The sequence below is a fragment of the Quercus suber genome, unplaced genomic scaffold (assembly GCF_002906115.3).
Source record: "Quercus suber isolate HL8 unplaced genomic scaffold, Cork oak 2.0 scaffold_886, whole genome shotgun sequence".
Taxonomy (NCBI): Eukaryota; Viridiplantae; Streptophyta; class Magnoliopsida; order Fagales; family Fagaceae; genus Quercus; species Quercus suber.
In genome coordinates, this window is record NW_027070313.1 from 102,889 (window position 1) to 124,202 (window position 21,314).

General features: G+C 37.4%; 1 protein-coding gene across 1 annotated transcript; it reads right to left on the reverse strand.

Moving 5' to 3' along the window:
- Positions 1 to 3,657: 3,657 nt before the first annotated feature.
- LOC112015473 (disease resistance protein RGA2-like) lies at positions 3,658 to 6,783 on the reverse strand. Its single transcript, XM_065768097.1, has one exon. The coding sequence runs from the start codon at positions 6,781 to 6,783 to the stop codon at positions 3,658 to 3,660; it is 3,126 nt and encodes a 1,041-aa protein (XP_065624169.1).
- Positions 6,784 to 21,314: the final 14,531 nt, after the last annotated feature.

Below are 21,314 nucleotides of genomic sequence, written 5' to 3' on the forward strand. Positions count from 1 at the left end.
AAGATGGACGGCTGATATTCATTGGGATGGTGTGTGTTTTGAATCTCAGGCTGAGTGGGCATGGGCTGTCCTGGGCATGTGTCAAATCAGTACAGGAACTTTTTTGTTTATAAATAATCGGTCGGTTCGGTTTGTACGGGTAAAAAATATTGAAATCCGAACCGAATTATTCGGGTTTTCTACTTGCCAACTCGTGACCGACCGTAGAGTGTATTCGGAGCCGTCTGTGGACCTTCGATTCGGGCGGGTCGGTTGATCCGGGTCAATGGACACCCCTATTTGGAACCATTGTTTTCGTAACTCAATTTTCTTTTTCCATAACTTAATTTTAAAAAATGGTGGGACTCATAGCAAAAAATTGTTTGACTGCATAATAACTCTATTTTCATAACTCAATGGTAATATTGTAATTAAACACACATAAGAAACCCACAAACAGTACCAACCGCACCTTTTGACCACCTTTTGACTTTTTTTTTCATTTTTCGCCTGGATTGGCTGTTCGGTTCTTTTTTTTTTTCACTGGTTCGGTCTATTCTGGGTTTCTTCTTCTCTCTTTTTTTTTTCTTCTCTTTCACTGGTTTGGTCTTCATTTTTTTTTTTTCACTGGGTTCGGTGAGTTTGGGTACTGAAAAAAAAAAAAAAAAAAAAAAAAAAAAAAAAAAAAAAAAAAACAACAACAACAACAACAACAACAACAACAACTGCAGTGGGTGACATGTATGTGGCTCACAAATAGTGTGAAAAATATTGAGTGATGGGAAGTGAGTGATGGTGCCAAACAAACATGGTATTTTAAAGTGATAAATGATGAGTGATAAGTTATGAAAATTGAGTGATGAAATTTTTGCATCCAAACAGCCTCTTAGTGTTTGGATACAAAATTTTAAAGCCCTTCTTTTATGGTTTTGTGGTGGCACAAAATTTTTTTAATTTTTTGAATTGTTATGGAGAGATGGGCTTTGGTATCAATTATATGCAAGTAAAGTATGTACTACTTATTTTTATAAGGCCCACAGAATGAGAAATTTGCTGCTACAATAAATTATATATATATATATATGGGGTGGCAAAATCTCACACGACCCATGAACTCGACATGACTAATCCGTTTATAAACAGGTCATGGGTTGAGGATAAATAGGTTCGGATCATATTTGGGTTGACAAGATTAACCTGTTTAAAAATGGGTCATGTTCTTGTTCAACATGCGAACCCGTTTGACTCGTTTAATTATTAGTTATTTTGATATTATTGATTAATTAATGGTTGTTTTTATATGTTTATTACTATATTTATAGTTGCAATTATATTGTAATTTTAGATATATGGGAATTGAGAAAAATTATATAGATTTGGTACAACCTATTCATCAGACAGTGGCGACTCAAGGAATTTTTCCCAAGGTGTTCCTTAAAAAGCATAATTTTTCCCAGTAGAGGCTCTAGGAATTTTTCCTAAATGTATTGTTGTTTAGTTGTTTCATTAATTTGTTTGTCTTTTATAAACTATAATAATCTTTTATAAACTATAATTTGTTATATTGTTGTTTTATTAATTATAAAATTATTAATTGTTGTTTAACCTAACATAATTTAATTTTTTTGTCTTATATAAAGTATTGATTAATTAAATTATTAATTATTATTTATTAGTTTCTTTTTCCAATTAATTATTGGTTAATTAATATCCCAAACAAACAAAATTAATTAGTTCAACTAATTACTATGGTTGTTTGATACTTCACTACTTGGAATATCACACTATTACTTAACAAAAATAAAGAAAAGTCAATAAATTTTGCAGCACAAAAATATATAGGCTGTTTAGCTTAAGTCCAAGTCTAAAAAAGAGTGATTTATCACATATTTTATAACCATTAGTTGAACTAATCAACTAGCACACAACACACAGCCATATTTATTAATTATTAGTTGTACACTTGCGCTAGCACTGGCACACAGCACACCTACACTACCCTAGCCCCATGCCCCATCTACCCTCCAATTCAACAGAAAAAGCCCAATGCCCTATGGCCCCCAATCACAAGACTAGAACCAATCAGATAAAGCCAATTTATTCACAAGACTAAAACCAATAAGATAAAGCCAATTTATTGTATCTCACCAAAAGACACCAACACCAACACTAAAAGACAATTAATAATCTCACCAAAACCAACACCTTATATAGTTACTAAGTTACACCAACAACAACACTGGATATTCTAAAAAAAAAATAATAATAATAAAAACACCAACACCGGATAAAGGCATAAAGCCAAAAACAGGGTAAAGAGAGACTGAGATGGACAGAGAGAGACTAAGACAGAGAGAGAGACTGAGATGAAGAGAGAGAGATTGAGATAGAGATGAAATAACTTGAGGTTGAGGGAGCAGGGAGGCCCGAGGCTGATGGCTTATGGGCAGCACCGTCGGGCACAGTGGCGAGGCGAGGAAGACTAATCAAGCAGCACGTCGAGATGTAGCTTCTGTCCGTTTAAATGGGAGATCGAGTTTAACGCCCGATCTGGCGGGCGATCTCCTCCGTCCGTTCCGTTGTTGTTGTCCGTGGTTGTTGCGTGACTTGCATCTTTGACTCTATGAAGTGTTTGCATTTGTGAGTGTTTGAGGCCCGATCTGATTTCAGTATATTAGGTTAGGGTTTTTTTTTTTTTTTTTTTTTTAGAATCTATGGGTTACTAGGTTTGCTACCATCTGTTGGGCTTGCCATCCGTTGTTTTTTTTTTCGGAGAATTCGTGGGCTTGCTGCTTGCTCTGTTACAATTTTTTTTTTTTTCAAATTTTAGTTCAAATTTTTTTTTGGGTTTTTTTTTTTTTTTTTGCTTGAAAGTAGAACAAATATTTTTTTAGGGTGTTCCCAATTTTAATTTGAGGGTGTTCCTAAATTTTTTTTTAAGGATAAACAAATAAAAAAAATTTAATTATTATATATAATTTTTTTTTTCAGTTCAAGGTGTTCCTGGGAACACCCTAGGACCAATGTGGCATCGCCACTACCATCAGATAGATTATTAAATAGGTCATTTATATTAACCTTTACATAAGTTGTTAATTAAACAAGTTAAACGTGTTAGGTTGGGTTGACTTGTTTAATAATCAGTTTGTGTTCGAGTTGAAAATTTCTAACACGTTTATTAAACAGGTCGGGTTTGGGTCCACTCATATAGCTGAATACTCATGGCTTGACATGACACAAACCCGACTTGCGAACACGAATTGCGACCCCTAATATATATATATATATATATAATTTACACACTCCACTAATAACGTATTCTTCTATTGTGTTTGGTTTTGCCCAATTTGGAGGTTTCATTGGCAGATTTAATTTTTTTTTTTTTAAATGGTAAATTATAGGTTACCCACTTATGGTTTGGTTGAAATTTAAATTGTTTACCTGTGGTTTGAAATTCCATGATGCAAGTGTTCTGTTGGATTCTTTTTNTATATATATATTTTTTTTTTTTTTGCGTGTGGAAAAGAAATTATAGAGTTTTTTTAATTTTGGTTTTGCTTGTGCTTGGAAAATCTTGTGTCTGGAATTACAGAAATTATAAAAGAAGTTAAAAAAAAAAAAAAATCAGAGAAGAGTGAAGAACATACCAGGGAAGCGTATGCAGTATTTCAAATTTTCTCAACGTATTTCAAAATTTGGGATGTGAGAAATCTTATCCCAATCCTCACCATTTTCCTTCTCGCATCTTTGTTTTAATTGGGGACAATAGCGAATTTCCAAGGTTTGTAAAGAGGTGAGGTGACTCATCCCTTTGGGAAGTGACGTCAGATTGTGACAATCCCAAATCAGTAATGTCTCAAGAGAAGTTAGGTTTTTAAACCACTCCTCTGGCAGAAACTCCAACTCCTGTATGAAGCTAAAACGCAAAAACTTTAATTTGGAGAGAAGAGGGGAGGAGGAGGAAGAGGAAGAGGAAGAGGATGAAAATGAAGAAGCCCTTCCTCCCATATTCATCTCTATTGTCTCTTCCAATGCCTTCAAACTGCTATTAGTCAAATCAAGCCCTTTTTCAAGATTTGGAAATAGCGGCATGCAAGTCATCATAGGGCAATCCAACAACACAAGATAAGAAAGACGCGGAAAGTACGGCATGTGTTGGTGATATTGATTAGTTGATGATGATGATATTGTTGATGTCGTTGTTGCCTCATTCCCCTTATCCCTCCTCCACCATCCCTTTAGATTTGGGCAATTCTCGATACAGAGTTCCTCAAGGGATGGGAAAAATATTGATGGTGATGCCAGTGAAGCAAATATCTCATCATTCATATCCCCGTCTGTCATGTACTCCAGACCATCCATAAACCAAATACTTAATTTTCGGAGAGTTGGGAGTTGATACAACGATGGCAAATATTGGCACTTCTTACAATTGACTATTTTTAATCCAACAAGATTTGTTAAGAATGAAATCCAACTTGAAACTCTCACACCCATGTACCCATCCACTTGCAAAGATTTTAAACTTTCGTGTGGTTGGAGGCTATCCATGGAATTTTCATCATCACTAGCATGTTTCCACTTTAATATCAACTCACTAAGACATTGCTTCTCCTTCAAATTTGCAGCCTTGAATTCTGAAGTGGCATCTTTCACTCGTGCCAAATTTTTAATCCCTAATTTTCCTCTCAAGTCATTTAGCTTGTTTAATTCTGCTAGCCCACCGCAATGCTTGGAAGAACCTACAGGACCCTCACTCACAACAAATAAGTTTAATGTTTGAAGAGAAGTTAATTGCCCTAATCCACGTGGCATATGAGTCAAATTCCCACAATCTTCTAGGTCAAGGTGCTTAAGGTTGACCAATTTTTGAATATCTATCGATAACTCCCTAAGCTTTTCACACTCACAGAGCTTTAATGTTTGCAAATTCACCAATTTTGTAATAGAACTAGGGAGAACCTCAATATCATTAGAGGAAAGGTCAAGGTACTTTAGATGCATCAAAGTACCTATGGTATTTGGTAACATCTTCATATTTAAACCATGTAGGTCTAATACACGCAAGTATCTAAAAGTAGAAATAAGTTTTTTGAGAGTTGATTCTTCAATTGTACCCTGATAATATGTCCACTTATTATATGCCAATATAAATATTCGTATCTTGTTTGCTTTAACCAACGTACTTAAATTCTCCTCAAAGAATAAAACATTGTAAAATGGAAACGATAGATGGCGTCCTTTTTCATTCACTTTTTTTGCATTGGAATCAACCAATGTACAATCAATCCTTGATACATATTGTGCAAGATCATGGATTAAATCATGCATTTTAAACCTCCTATTCATGCCTCTATCTTCTTCTGCTTCTTGGAAGAAGGATCTCCAAAGTAACTCCATGAAGTACTCATTGGCAACATGCTCTAGTTGATGGCTCTCCTCCGATGATTGGATAAAACCTTGTGATATCCATAATTGTATCAATGTCAACTTATCGATCAAATAATCTTTGGGAAACAATGAACAATATGCAAAACAACATTTTAAATGTGAAGGGAGATAATCGTAACTCAATTTTAAAACTGGCATAATACCATCTTTTAATTGAGTTACATCTGTGAGTTTAGTATTCTTGATGTGTAACCACTCATCTTCAGTTTTTCTGAATAATAAGACTTTTCCTATCGTCCTTATAGCAAGAGGCACTCCTTGACATTTTTGTACTATGTCCATCCCAATTGCTTCGAGGTTAGAATTGATGGCCTCCTGGCCTTTTTTAAATGCCATTTTCTTCAATAATAACCAAGATTGATCCTTTGACAAGCCTTTTAGAAAATATGGTGAGATAGTACTAGTAATCTCCGCAACCATGTTGGTTCGGGTAGTTATCACCACCTTACTTCCCCTTGCACCACCCATCAAAAGTCTTTTCAATGCACACCAACTCTCTTCATTCTCATTCCAAATATCATCCAATACGAGTAAGTACTTCTTTTGGTTGAGTTGTTCCCGAAGTTTATTTTGCAATAGATCCAGCTCAAGATTCTCAGGTTTTCTTTTAGTTGCAGATTCAATTATCTTTTCAACAATTTTTTTAACATCAAAGTCATCAGATACACACACCCACATCTGCAACTCAAAATAATACTCCACATTTTTATCGTTGTATACATATTGAGCCAGTGTGGTTTTCCCTAACCCTCCAATCCCCACTATGCATATGAATGAGACATTGTCTTCCACATCAAAGTCCAACAACAGATCTATGATGGCTTGCTTATCCTTTTCTCTCCCGATAACTTCTTCATCAGGTACAAAAGAGTGAGTTTGATCCCTCCCCCTAGTCACAACTCGTGTCTCTAAAGGACAACCTACCAACTTCAACTGAAATTGGTCTCTATCATTTGATATATCATTAAACCTCTCCCTCATAGCCTTTAGTTTGCGAGCCATCTCAAGACCAAAAACAACTGGGTTTGAACTAGAAAAGAAAATGCGTACCTTCTTTACAATTTTATGACCATCCATCCCCTTTTGCTGCAACACATGATTGGTGAACTCGCTCAACAAGTCATCCGCATCATAAACTGCATCTCTAAGCTTCATGAGCCAATCCTTGACTTGGTGATTCTCGACCTGTTGCTCCTCCGCATCCTGAAGTACAGCTTGAATAGCGAGAACAGTGTTCTTCATTTTTTCGAGATCATCTTTGACACCCCAAATCGATCCGATCGGTTGGAGAGTGGAAGAGCCCAAGCTTTCAATGATCGTCTGCACAACGCCATACAGGATTGCATCAGCCATCTCTTCTTGTTGGAAGAAAGAAAACGTAGCAGGCTTAGCTGATAGAGAGTAGTTTGAAATATTGGAGGAAGATTAAAGTGGCTGTGAAGAAGGAAAGACTTGGCTAGTTATGTAAAGGCAAGAGTCCATTTAGAAAAACACAGATAAATGTGAACAACAGCTCTACTGCTCGATAATTTCCACTTTAACAACAGCCCACCCCCCAATAATGGTTTCGTGACAAAGACAAAAAAAGAAAAGGTCAAGAAGGCTCCAGTACTGCTCAATAATTGACTGGAAAGTAAAATGACATGTATTAACCAAAAAAAAAAAAAAAGCAAGAATAAAATGAAAACGGTGTATGCACATAGTGAAAACTGAAAAGAGACACATAAAAAACTCCTCCACTCTGCTATGAACATTTTATAAAATATACTAATAGATTGTACTGATAGAAATCAAGCTAGCAGTATACCGTCCTTTTTACCAAAAAAAAAAAAAAAAAGATTGTACAGATATACAATGATGTAACATAGCCCATTATCTCAAGACATGATGCCAATTTGACTTGATTCTAAGCATTTTGGTAGGAATTTGAGAGATTTCAACATTAAAGTTGAATTTCTTTCTGGGTTGCTCTTTGATCACATATATGCAGGGAGTGGTTGCAACAACAATACGTGATTTATGTTTGATAAAATGCCTCAAAATTTTGTATTGTATAGAATGTTGTGCAAAATGATTTACTTATTGTAGGAATATTTTGGAACTGTTTTTGGAAATTAAAATAGTGTATATGAGTAAATTTTGAAGTTGAAATCCAAAATCGAAGTTTATGGTGTCAGATAAATTATTTTCAACCTATTGCTATTTTCTCTATTAAGTCCTATAAATTCTATCCTCATATATCTCTCTTAGCTTTACTGGTAATATTGGAAATAAAAATTTCACCTTTTTGCATAATCTTGGCCATGAATCATAAACCAACATATTACCTGGTTGATAACTAAAGCATAAGCTTGGTAGAACTTATGTGTTCCATGATGATTAGGCTATTCTAGCATTGATGAGATAATTTTCTCTTTTCTCACTTGCATACACAGTCACACATAGACATATGACATATCTCATTTTTCTTGGAATTGATATTTGTTTTGTCACGAACATTCAGTTTATTTTTGTTAATATGTAATTGGAATTTGACGGTATTCTTTCTCTCACTTTTATTTGACAGGCATCTTTGTCATGCCTTTGATGTGTTTGGGAGACCATTTAAATTAATCTGAACTTTTCAATGTCTTTTCATAATCCTCACCTTCTACCATTTTAAATTCTAATAATGTCCTGACAAAATCAAGGAGATGTAAGTGAAATCAAATTGCAATACTATTATCAATGGTTGGACTTGCCCCAAATTTTTTTTTTAAAAAAATGTAATTATATATGTGTGTACTAATTTTAGCAATTTTGTTTTATAAAATTATACTTTTGCCTCCTTAACAATATCATTGATTCTTTTAAGAGTATCGTTATAGCCACAAATTTTTCTACAACAATTTTACAAACTATTAAAGTAATAAATTCTTATTGGTTCACATTGGGCCCACCATTTACATTATTTTTTTATTTACTAATAACCACTTATTATATTAGCAATTTGTGAAAAAAAATTGTAACTCTAGCATTTTCCTTATTTTAAAAACCGTTAAAAAAATTTATAGATCCAAAATCTAAAACAAAATATACAAACCTAAAAAAAATATTCCAACAACCAAAATTATCAATAGCAAAAAAAAAAAAAAAAAAAAAAAAAAATTAAGCCTAATCAACCAATTTTACCCAAACACAACCAACGCCTAATCACTCATGAGTATTGTACATAGTCATCGGTATGCAACAATAAAAAATTGATCGAAATGGCTGTGAAGGAAGACTTGGGTTGGGCTGAACCAGTCTGTGTCTTGAGTAAATACAGAAGAAAGACTGACATGTACCTTCTATTTTTATTTCTCTCTTCATCTCACAACGATCCTCTCAACTACCTATACGACAAATAAAACGAAACTGTTTGTGGAATAATTTTTGGCAAAATGTTTTACCAACAACAACGTAGTAGAAGAGGAAGTGAGATTTGACCATTTAAATAAATTAAATTAGGATTAATTTTGAATTAAGACCCAGTAAATTAAAATTTTTTAAAAATATATATGCTTTGAGGCTTGGAGATATGCGTGCTACCATGCTACCTAAACTAAACAAATCCATTTATCTTTATCAAGAATTGAGCAGGGTCACTGGTTTTAATGTTAGTGAGAGCCACCGGCTTTAATGTTAGAAGTAACGTCTGAGGAAATACAGATGAATGATTGTGACATAACATAACTCTAGTCTTTTATATCGAACCAAAGTCCAGCTAACGCTGTTAACAGATCATCAATACATTAATGTAGAACGTGGCTCATTTATTAGTGTTGTCGGGTATATGTGGTCCTCTTCTCAAACCCTTTTTTTTTTTTTTTTTTACACTCTCAACTACATATATAAAAAGAAACAGTTTTGTGGAATAATATTTGCCAAAATTTTTATTAGCCAGACAAGTATTATATAATTTTTATAATAAATTGTTAAGGGTTCTAATTTGAACCCATAACAAATATTATTTTTTTCACACAAAAATAGTTTTACACTCTCAAACTACCGTCATTGTGAGAGTTGCGGTGACAAAATTGCATTCGGTGACAAAATTGCAAATTTAATGAAGCTTTCAATGTGGCCTTGCGTGAAAGAAGGCCACTGCTCCATAATGGTTTCAATGTTGACGAAGAACCAGTGTATTTTAGTGGAGAAGCATCTTTTCCCATTTAAGTCCTACGGTTTTCTTTAAATTTTATATGACTATTTTGTAATGAAATTGTAGGGTTAGGTTTTGTGGCCCAAGCCTAAAATAATAGATTTGTAGAGCGTGGATGATAGAGTTAGGTTGATTATGGAATTAACAAAGGTTGGTTACAACCTCCAAGAATAAACCAGCATAAAATTATACGTAAAAACGAAATGAATTGAAGTCCGAACAGGTTTATGATAAATCTAACAGTGATTACAATTCTTAGAGCTATCTTCAAGCCTTTCTTTTTTTCTCTCTCGTCTCCCTCTGTTTCCCCCTTTCTTCCTCCTTTCTTCCTCCTTTTTTATCAGGAGCCCTTCTTCGTTATGTAACATCTTTCCCCATCACCCCCATTGTCCACTTGTTCTTCATCTGTGTATCTACTTGAGTGTATGTTATGTCATGTATCTTTTTTAGATTTTTGTGAGTGGCAGTAGCTGAGGTTACACTGTTCAAGGGTATTCTCCACATTAATGCGGTCATAAAAGTAGATGCAGTGCATTTAATGTAGTGGTGACAGCTTTTCCTTTTAGATATTTCTCCATTCTTCTTATCTTCAGGCATGTCCAAAACTTATCCAGATTGCTGAAGTCATTAGTAAGCTCATTTGAACCCCCCAGATATTTATTTGATCAAGAATCTTTACATCCGGAGAGAATGATCTCTTCGGAACGCTGGTGCTCTCTTCGGACGGATCTCCTTTACTCCCAAGTATCTTTCTTTCATGCGGAGTACTTCTCAACAATTTTAGCCTTTTCAGACATACTACTACCTTCACATAGGGCTTTGGGCTCAATATATAAGTTTGAGTTTCTGCCCCCCACAGAAATATATATAATTTATTTTTAAGATATTCTTAAACTTATATATTAAAATTTTTCATTTGTGACGAAACATTTTTTTTCATAACAGAATTTCATTTTAGATACATCAAACTATTAATTAAAAATTGTTCTTTTATTATATAACTCTGAACCAACCAAGAGAAAAGATCTTTTATTTTTTTCCCCTAAAATAAATAATGTCATAATGCTTTCTTTTTTAAGTAATGATCAAATTCAAAAGTGATAGAATATAGCGCAGATTAAGTTTTTACAATCATCATGATGGTTAGAAAGAAAAGAGAAAAATAGAGTTGTCCCACCATTCAAGAAACTTCAACTTGTAACCTTCTATTTTAATGTTATATTTAATCCCAAACCAATTCATCTCTTTTGAAGAATACAAAGTATGATCTCTCTCTCTCTCTCTCTCTCTCTCTCTCTCTCTCTCATCTTGAATATATTACTTATCCCAATACTTCCATAAATATATACCAAATCAAAACATACCCATATGAAGATACCTTGAAAATAAACAAAATTTCAAATCAATTGTCGCTTAATAATGATTGATTGAACTAATTAGGAAAACAATTTATTGTTGATAATCAATTGAGATTATTTTCTTGATTCTCAAAAAAAAAAAAAAATTGAGATTATTTTCTCTGTAGCAATTATAAATTTGTCCATCCAAAAAAAAATGAAAATTATTAGGTACTTCCGAAGTACTATAAATGCGTACTCCCTCCTTTCACATAAATGGTTGGTCCCACCATGAATTTAATTAGTGAGACCCACCATTCATGTGAGAGGAGGGAGTATGCATTTATGGTACTCCAGGAGTACACAATAATTTCCCAAAAAGGAAAATTATTAAATAAAAAATTATTAGCAAAATCTCATAAATAAGTTTCTATATGCATCATTATAAAATAATAATAATGAAAATGAAAATACAATTGCAAAAGCTAAAATATGTCACTCATTCAATTATTTATGTTTGGCTAACCTTTGATTTTTTCTAAATAAGTGGCACTCAAGAGTGTACTTCTAATACAACTAATAAAAGTACTTTACTTTCTCAAAATAATAATAATAATAATAATAATAAAAGTACTTTATATACAAAAACTGCACATTTTTCCACCCAAATAGAGTAAAATATAAACAAAATTTAATAAAGTCTCATAGTTTAACATCAAAATGAATCACTTAAAAAAAAATCAAATTCTAACTTACAAACAACTAATCATTAATCAAAATCAAATCAAACTAATGGGATAAAGAAAATGAATTTTTGATCGGGAATTAAAATACCAAAATATCTAAATATGCGTAAAGTCAATACAAATTTGCCAAAAAGAGAAACAAATGTGATGTGACAATTAAATCAACAATAAGACAAAGAACCATTAGTAGAGAAAAAAGTGGTTGAAACAATTAAAAAATCTAATTAGAAAAAACAATATTGAAGAGAGAGAGTATTGACATTCTTTTGTTGTAGACAACTTGAAACAGGAGGTAAAAATGAAGTAATAAGAAATTTATATCAAAATTAGGATGGAAGAGGAGGAGTGGAAGTAGATGAAACGCTGAAGAAAGTGAAATAGAAGAATTTAAGAAAATATAAAGGAGAAAATTTTGAAATCTATAAAGGGAATCAAGTGAAAATTTTAAGAAGATAATGATTGGAGGAGATAAAAGATTGAATTAAGAAGACAATGGATAAGGAAGATGAAAGGTTTAACAAAGTAAAAATTGCACCAAAAAAGAAAAGAAAAAAAAGATGCTAATGACGTTGTGCGGAGCTTTGTAAAATTTATTGTGTAACTTCCATTATTATATATACTAGTCGCGAACTCGTGCGTTGCACGTGATAATTTTTTTAGGGTAGTCTCATTAAAATTATTTTACGCAATTTGGATTTTGGACTATATTTTAACAAAGAGTAATTTATTTTATAATTATATTTTCATTCTATCGTATTAGCTCAAAAAAATAATTATATTTTCATTTATTATAGGAACAATAAAAAATGTAATATATATATGTATATATAATTTATGTCGTACCAAAATGAAAACAAAACAATTTTTCTCAAGAATTCAAAAGGCAAGTAAGCGAAATATTCATTTTTGAATAAAATTTATTTATAACATTGTTTTTGTTACATTAAAAAGTATATAAAATTTGAAATTTATTTTTTTAGTTTTAAAAAAAAATTTCTCAACCCCAATTTTTTTTACCTTACAATCTAAAATACCAAAAAATATATCTAAAAAAATTAAAAAAAAACTTAACAATGAGTAATTGGACCAATTAGGGAAACAATTTGTTGTTGATAATCTATTGAGGTTATTTTATTTGCAAAAATTGCAAATTTGCCCACCCAAAAAGATTATCAAATAAAAAATTATTCACAAAATCTCATAATTATGTTTCTATGTATGCATGGTTATAAAATGATTATAATAACAATAATAATAATAATTGTAGGGGGAAAAGGCCCAGTCTAATGTAGTGGGCCTAGAGCCCCATGTGAGAATTACTGTGCGTCCGAAGAGAAGGAGAGGTAAGGGCAAGGCCCATCTGGAAGAGGGACCCCCAGAAAGAAAAGTGATTACAATCCGAAGAGGTTGCCTTCTGTCCGAAGAGATTATATTCCTCTGACACGAATAGTATGGATCAATTGAACGTATAAAATGTCAAAATGATCTTCCAAGTACTCCTCCTGATCAAGATAAGCTCTGAGTATACTTGGAGACGATAAGGATGAAGAAATATCTAAAGAAAAAGATGATACCACCGTATTTAAGGCTCTGTAGTAACTTTTCTGGCCGCATTTATGTGGAGAAGACCCTTGAACAGTGTAATCTCATCTACCGCCACTCACACAGAGCTAAAGGAGATGCTTGACATGACATATACTCAAGTAAGCTCACGGATGAGGTACAAGTGGATGATAGAGATGAGGAGAAGGGAGGATATATAAAGGAAGGAGGCTCTTGAGAATAGAGGGGGGAAGAAAAAAGAAAAAGAAAACCTTACGCGCTATATGATCAATGATATGCCTCTTCGGAAACCAAGTCATTCCATTTTTTATGAGTAACTTCATGTTGGTTTATACGTGTAGATTGTGATTAATTGTTGTCAATTCCATAATCAATCTAGCTCTTTCACCCATTCTCTAAAAATTCATTGTTCTGGGCTTGGGCCACAAATCCTAACCCTACAATTGGCGCCGTCTGTGGGAAGAGCTTGAGTGTGAGGGGAAGCAACAGCAGTTGGTTATGGCGGAACCAGGGCAACAATCGGCAGAATCTGGGGCGTCCCAGCATATAGATCATTTTCTCAATTTGGAGCAGAGACAAGATCGTGAAGGCAGTGTGCATACTACACACACTGAGCGAAGTCAACCTCGTGGAGGAAGTCATGTGTCTTATGCAGAGAAGAATAACATGCAAATAGAAATTGAAAGGTTAAGAAGGGAGTTGCGCCATGCAAAAAGAAAACGTATTGCCTTGCATTCTGATGAAGACTCGGGTGACGAACAAGACATCACTTACGAACAAAGGTCTCAAACACCAATCAGTGAATCTTTTTCATATGAAGATGAACACCGTCGTGAGAAGCAACCTCAAAGGCCATCACATGGAGGGGTGGGAAATGATGCCATGACTAAGGCTTTGAATCAAATCTCTAGGTCACCTTTCACGCGCAGGATTGAAGGAGCAAAGCTTCGTCGGCGCTTTAACCAGCCAACTTTCACTATTTACAACGGTAAAATGAACCCTGTGGAACATGTGAGCCATTTTAATCAAAAGATGGCTGTCTACTCTAGAGATGAAGCTCTGATGTGCAAGGTATTTCCTTCTAGTCTTGGACCCGTGGAAATGAGATGGTTCGACAACCTGAAAGCAGACTCCATCAATTCCTACCAAGAGCTCACTCAAGCTTTTGGTTCACGTTTCGTCACATGCCGAAGAGTGGCCAGGCCCTTGTCTTCTCTGCTATCCTTGAGCATGCGTGAAGGTGAAACCCTGAAGGCGTATTCAGATAGATATTGGGAGATGTTTAATGATATGGAGGGCAACTTTAATGCAATGGCCCTAGACACGTTTAAGCTGGGTCTCCCTATTGAACATGGTTTAAGGACATCTTTGTCCGGCAAACATGTCACTGACATGCATCAACTTATAGACCGTATTGAAAAATATAAAAGGGTTGAAGAAGATCAGCAGCAAGGGACGGGTAAGGACAATGTTATCCCCTAAGACAGGAAGGACTTCAGGTCGGATCGTTACAACAACAATAAGCCGCGAAGAGATTTCGCTGGGCAGTCAGGGTCAACAAATGCTTAAGCAGTCAATACAGTGTTCAAGGAGCCAGTTCATCAAGTTTTGAAAAAGATCAAGAATGAATCATTCTTTAGGTGGCCGCGTAAAATGGTAGGGAACCCTAAGAGACGCAATCACAATCTCTATTGTCAATACCACCAAGACCATGGGCATGCCACTAAAGACTGCAGAAGTTTATGGGATCATTTGGACCAGCTGGTTCGTGAAGGCAAGTTGAGGCATCTTTTGCACCATTCTAGTGGCTGAGGAGGTCAAGTGAATTTTGAGTCCGAGAAGAGTGATTCTATGAAACCTCCATTAGGTATTATTAACGTCATTTTCGCAGTGCCAGGAAGAACAGGGTCCTGGCCGTCCAAAGTTATGTCAGTGGCTCGGCTACCAACAGGGGATATTGGTCGAGATCCGAGGAGCTCTAAACCGGCTGTCCCACCTGTTTTAGGCTTTTCGGATGAAGATAAAGCTAGAACCATTTAGCCTCACGACGATACTTTGGTAGTCACCCTCAGAATCGGGGGATATGATGTGAAGAAGGTGATGGTGGATCAAGGTAGCGCGGTGGAGATTATGTATCCTGACTTCTACAAGGGGATGAACCTCAAGCTTGGTGACTTAACTCCATACTGTTCTCCCCTAGTTAGCTTCGAGGGAAGGATGGTCACCCCGAAAGGACAGATACGGCTGTCCGTACAGACTGACTCAAAAGTAGTGGAAGTGAATTTCATTGTTGTAGATGTTTATTCCCCTTATTTGGTTACATACGCTAGGGGCTGTTTCCTCCACTCTGCATCAAAAAGTTAAATATCCATCCGAAGGGTGCATTTGTGAAATCTGCAGAGATCAATCCTCGGCTAGACAATGTTTGGTGGCTGCCATACGACACGAGCCTGAAATTGAACCCTCAGTCAGGGCGAAGGGAGACTTATAGCAGTTAAGAGGTCGGTTGTCACCCGTCGAAGATCTTGATGAAGGCGTTAAATGCGAGGACTTAGTGCAAGTTTTAATTTGAGGCAATCTTGAAAGATACTTTCAAATCGGATCTCAGATACCTCAACCAGAAAAAGAAGAGCTAATTGATTTCCTTAAAAGAAATATTGACGTATTCGCCTGGAGTACTTACGAAGCCCCAGGAGTAGATCCAGAGTTCATTTGCCATCATTTGAGGGTCAACCCACTGAGTGTACCCAAGAAGCAGCCTCTTCGGCGGCCATCCAAAAAGCATGCGGATGCAGTCAAAGAAGAAGTGATGAAGCTCAAACAAGCTGGGGCTATTAAAGAAGTTTTTTATCCCGAATGGTTGGCAAATACTGTGGTGGTAAAGAAGAAGAGCGGAAAGTGGCGAGTTTGTGTAGACTTCACGGACTTAAATAAGGCTTGTCCTAAGGATCTTTTCCCTATGCCGAAAATTGATCAATTAGTAGATGCTACTGTCGGCCATCCTCGGATGAGTTTCCTGGATGCTTTCCAAGGTTACCATCAAATACCGTTAGCCCCAGATAACCAAGAGAAAACCACTTTTGTTACCCTCATTGGTAATTATCATTATAAAGTGATAGCATTCGGTCTGAAAAATGCAGGTTCTACTTATCAGCGGATGATGACCAAGATGTTTGAATCACAATTTGGCAAAAGCGTTGAGGTCTATATAGACGATATGGTGGTAAAAAACAAAGTTATTTCTGAGCATGTGAAGGACCTTGATAACGTTTTTGAAACCCTGAGAAAACACAAGTTACGCTTGAACGCCTCGAAGTGCTCATTTGGTGTGGGGTCAGGTAAATTTTTGGGTTACATGGTAACACACAGGGGAATTGAGGTTAATCTCGATCAAATAAAGGCTATTCAAAATCTGCAGCCTCCTCGGAATCCGAAAGAGGTTCAGAAGTTAACAGGGATGGCAGCTGCTTTGAACCGATTCATCTCCAGGTCCGCGAATAGGTGTAAACCCTTTTTCTCGTTGATCAACAAGTGGAAGGGATTTGAATGGACTGAAGAATATGCCTCAGCTTTCCAACAACTTAAAGACTACTTGGCTCGGCCACTGATTATGTCTAGCCCTGAACCAGATGAGGTCTTGTTTGCCTATATCGCGGTGGTTCCCCATGCTGTAAGTCTAGTGTTAATAAGAGTGGATCAAGGTATACAAAGGTCGGTTTACTGTGTGAGTAAGTCTCTACATGAGGTCGAGATCAGATACTTGCCATTGGAAAAAGCTATTTTGGCAGTAGTACTTGGAACACGAAAATTGCCCCACTACTTCCAAGCACATACTGTCGTCGTGCTCACGCAACTCCCGCTTAAGACCGTACTTCGAAGTGCTGACTACACGTGGAGGATAGCTAAGTGGGGTACTATTTTAGGGGCTTTTGATATCAAGTATATGCCTCGCACTTCAGTCAAAGGGCAGATCCTTGCGGATTTAGTGGCCGAGTTCACGAAACCCAGCTTAGAAGAAATAACAATAGAGAGAGACATGGATGGAAAATCGGTTGGTATGATTTCTCAACAAGATCCTACCCGCTGGGAAGTATATGTGGACGGCGCTGCGAACCGGAAAGGTTCTGAAGTAGGGCTAGTCCGGAGAGAATCATCATTGAAAAGTTATTAAGGCTGGATTTCGGTGCAACTAATAACGAGGCAGAGCATGAAGCCCTATTAATGGGAATGTCTATGGTCTAGAGAATGGGAGGAAAGGCAGTGGAGTTGTTCTCGGACTCAAGATTTATTGTAGGCCAAGTACAGAGGGAGTTTGAAGCGAAGGATGAAAGAATGCAAGGATACTTGAATCGAGTCAAATGTCTGCAGGCGGAATTCGAATTTTTCAGCTTGCTGCATGTTCCTAGAAGCAGTAACGCACATGCAAACTCTTTGGCCACACTCGCCACCTCCTCGGAGCAAAATTTGCTGAGGGTTATCCTCGTTGAGGATTTCCATGAGCCCACCAGAACAGGAGGGGATGCAGTCCGAGTCCACCAGATCAGAGACAGTCTCTGCTGGATGGACCCTATAATCAAATTCTTGAAAGATGACATTTTGCCAGAAGAACAGGGGGAGGCTGACAAAATTCGAAGGAAGGCGACCAGATTTTGGCTATCTGAAGACCGAAAATTATACAAACGATCCCATTCGGGACCATACCCGTTATGTATTCATCCAAAGATGGCTGATTCGCTACTAGAAGAGTTGCATGAAGGAATTTGTGGGAGTCACACTGGAGGCAGGTCTTTGGCTCACCGAGCAATTACTCAAGGGTATTGGTGGCTGAACATGCAAAAAGAAGCCTATGATTATGTAAAAAAGTGCGATCAATGTCAACGATTTGCGCCGAACATACACCTACCAGGTGGAGTTCTCAACCCACTATCTAGTCCATGGCCGTTTGCACAGTGGGGCTTGGATATAGTGGGTCCATTCCCAAAGGCCGCAGGAAACAGGAAGTACCTTCTGGTCGGCACAGACTATTTCACCAAATGGGTTGAAGCTGAATCTCTGGCCAATATCCGAGGCGTAGATGTGCAAAGATTTGTATGAAAGAATATCATTACTCGTTTTGGAGTTCCTCATACTCTCATCTCGGACAACGGCTTACAATTCGACAGTAATGCGTTTCGGAGTTATTGTAGTGAACTGGGAATCACGAATAGATACTCTACCCCTACCTACCCTCAGGGGAATGGGCAAGTTGAAGCAATTAACAAAGTCATAGTTAATGGATTGAAGAAGAGATTGGACGATGCGAAGGGCAAGTGGGTTGAAGAGTTGCCACACGTGCTTTGGGCTTACAGAACTACGCCTCGCAAATCTACTGGAGAAACCCCTTTTTCGATGACTTATGGCGCTGAAGCTGTCATTCCTTTGGAGACGGGGTTTCCAACTCTAAAAACTAGCTCGTTCAGTCCGACCAGCAATGATAAACTTCTAGAAGCAGGCTTGGATTTGATCGAAGAAAGGAGAGAAAATGCAATGGTTCGACTTGCACATTACCAGCAGAAACTCAGGCAGGGCTATGATGCCAACGTAAGGCTAAAGCCCCTAGAACCCGGTGATTTGGTACTCAGGAAAGTCGTTGGCACTACGAAAAACCCAACCTGGGGGAAATTAGGACCAAACTGGGAAGGGCCATATCGTATTACTTCAGAGGCTGGCATTGGGGCATATTTCCTGGAGGATTTGGATAGTCATGTAATACCACGTCCCTAGAATGTAAATAACCTCAAAAGGTACTATTATTAATCGAATCATTTCTTTAGTCATTGTGATAACTTGTCATTCTTAACTGTTCCCTAAGTGTTTAAACTTAAATCCAATTATGCCTGTAGTCCTCGGACCAGATGATTTGGGTTAGTTAACACTCCTTGTCGATTCTCTAAGTGTTTAAACTTAAATCCAATCATGCCTGTAGTCCTTGGACCAGATGACTTGGGTTAGTTAACACTCCTTATCGGTTCTTTAAGTGTTTAAACTTAAATCCAATCATGCCTGCAGTCATCGGACCAGATGATTTAGGTTAGTTAACACTCCTTGTCGGTTCTCTAACTGTTTAAACTTAAATCAAATCATGCCTGTAGTCCTTAGACCAGATGATTTGGGTTAGTTAACACTCCTTATCGGTTCTTTAAGTGTCTAAACTTAAATCCAATTATGCTTGCAGTTCTCGGACCAAATAATTTGGGTTAGTTAACACTCCTTGTCGGTTCTTTAAGTGTTTAAACTTAAATCCAATCATGCCTGTAGTCCTCGGACCAGATAATTTGGGTTAGTTAACACTCTTTGTCGGTTCTCTAAGTGTTTAAACTTAAATCCAATCATGCCTGTAGTCCTTGGACCAGATGATTTGGGTTAGTTAACACTCCTTGTTGGTTCCCTAAGTGTTTAAACTTAAATCCAATCATGCCTGTAGTCCTCGGACCAGATGATTTGGGTTAGTTAACACCCCTTGGTGATTCTCCCTAAGTATTTAAACTTAAACCCAATCATGCCTGTGACCCTCGGACCAGGTGATTTGGGTTAGTTAACACCCCTTGGTGATTCTCCCTAAGTATTTAAACTTAAACCCAATCATGCCTGTGACCCTCGGACCAGGTGATTTTTAGTTAGTTAATACTTCTGTGTTGCTCTTGGATGTCAGGATCGTAGTAAATGCTCCCAGGCAGCCTCAACTCCGAATCAACAGGCACCCCAGTAGCATCCAGTGCTTTGCCCCAGGTTATGTCGCAGTAATCTCGGTTAAACGAGGCGAACTGCTCCGTTAACCCTTTTTCGGTTATGTCCACACCCAGCTTGAATGCTGCTTTCTTTTCGGCCTCGGTCGCCTCCTTGGCCAGCTGAGCGTCCCTCTGAGCCTGCTTGGTAGCCTCCCTGGCCTTCTGAAGTTCGGCGTGAAGTTCCTTCACAAGAGCTTTCTTAGAGGCCAGATTGTTCTGAGTATCATTTAGTAGCTTGCGTTAGGCTTCGGCCTGGCTCTCAGTATTTTTGAGACCAGCATTGAGGCTATCCCTTTCCTGGGTCACCCCTTTTAGCTGATTGGAGATCTGAGAGACCTCTTCTTTTAAGCTGCCCAAAGCTTTTTCTGCCTCGGACCTAGAGTGGGCCTCCGCTTGGGCTTCAACATAGGCTTTTCGGTTCCACTCTTCGGCCACGAAGACTTGCTGGGTAATCTGAACAGTAAAGTAAAAGAGTTAGCATAAAATACAGAAAATTAGCATGCCTACCGAAGAGCTGGATAAGCACGCTTACCATGGCCAGGTCCCTCTTCAGGGACATGAAAAGTTCATACTGGCTGAAGCGCCTATATGACTCCATGTCTCGGGGGAGGAGCAGTGGTTGCTCCAAGGCTTCAGCTATCAACCCTGCTCTTCCCCCATCGTAGTTTCTAACAGAGGTCTCCCAAGAAAAAGGAACGTCATCTAGTTCCAATCTGGGAGACCACGTGCGTGGCCCTCGGCGCACGTCAGCCACAGGAGGATCCTCCTGACTCTCTACGGATGAGGCCCTCTTGCTCCGGTGGTCCCTCACCACCTTTTGTTGTTTTGTGGTCTTAGGTGGTATCACCACCTTCCGCTCCTCAGGCTCGAGAGGTCTCTTTTTCTTTAAGTCCGGTATTGGTTTTAAGCCTGGATTAGGAACCTGAGGTAGGGGTGGAGGTGGAGGTAAATTCACCACTGGTCGGGAAGTCCCCGTCCCTTTGGACTCAGCTTTCTTGCCCCTTGTCTTCAGTAGAAGTTTTAAGTCGGACATCTCTTCTTCTTCCGAAGAGTCCTATGGGAGAGTGGTTAGCAGAATTGGTTGGTGAAAACTGGATTGCCTGTCGGCCTCCTCCTCAGAATCTGAGGAGGGTATTACCTGTACTCCCTCTGAAACTTCTCCTTCAAATCTGAACTTGTCTATCTGTTCCTTTAGCGAAGAAGATGAAGAGCCGACCCTCTCTCCTACGACCATCGGCTTGAGGGGGACTTGTTAAACTGGTCGGATTAGCAATGGAACACTCTGTGG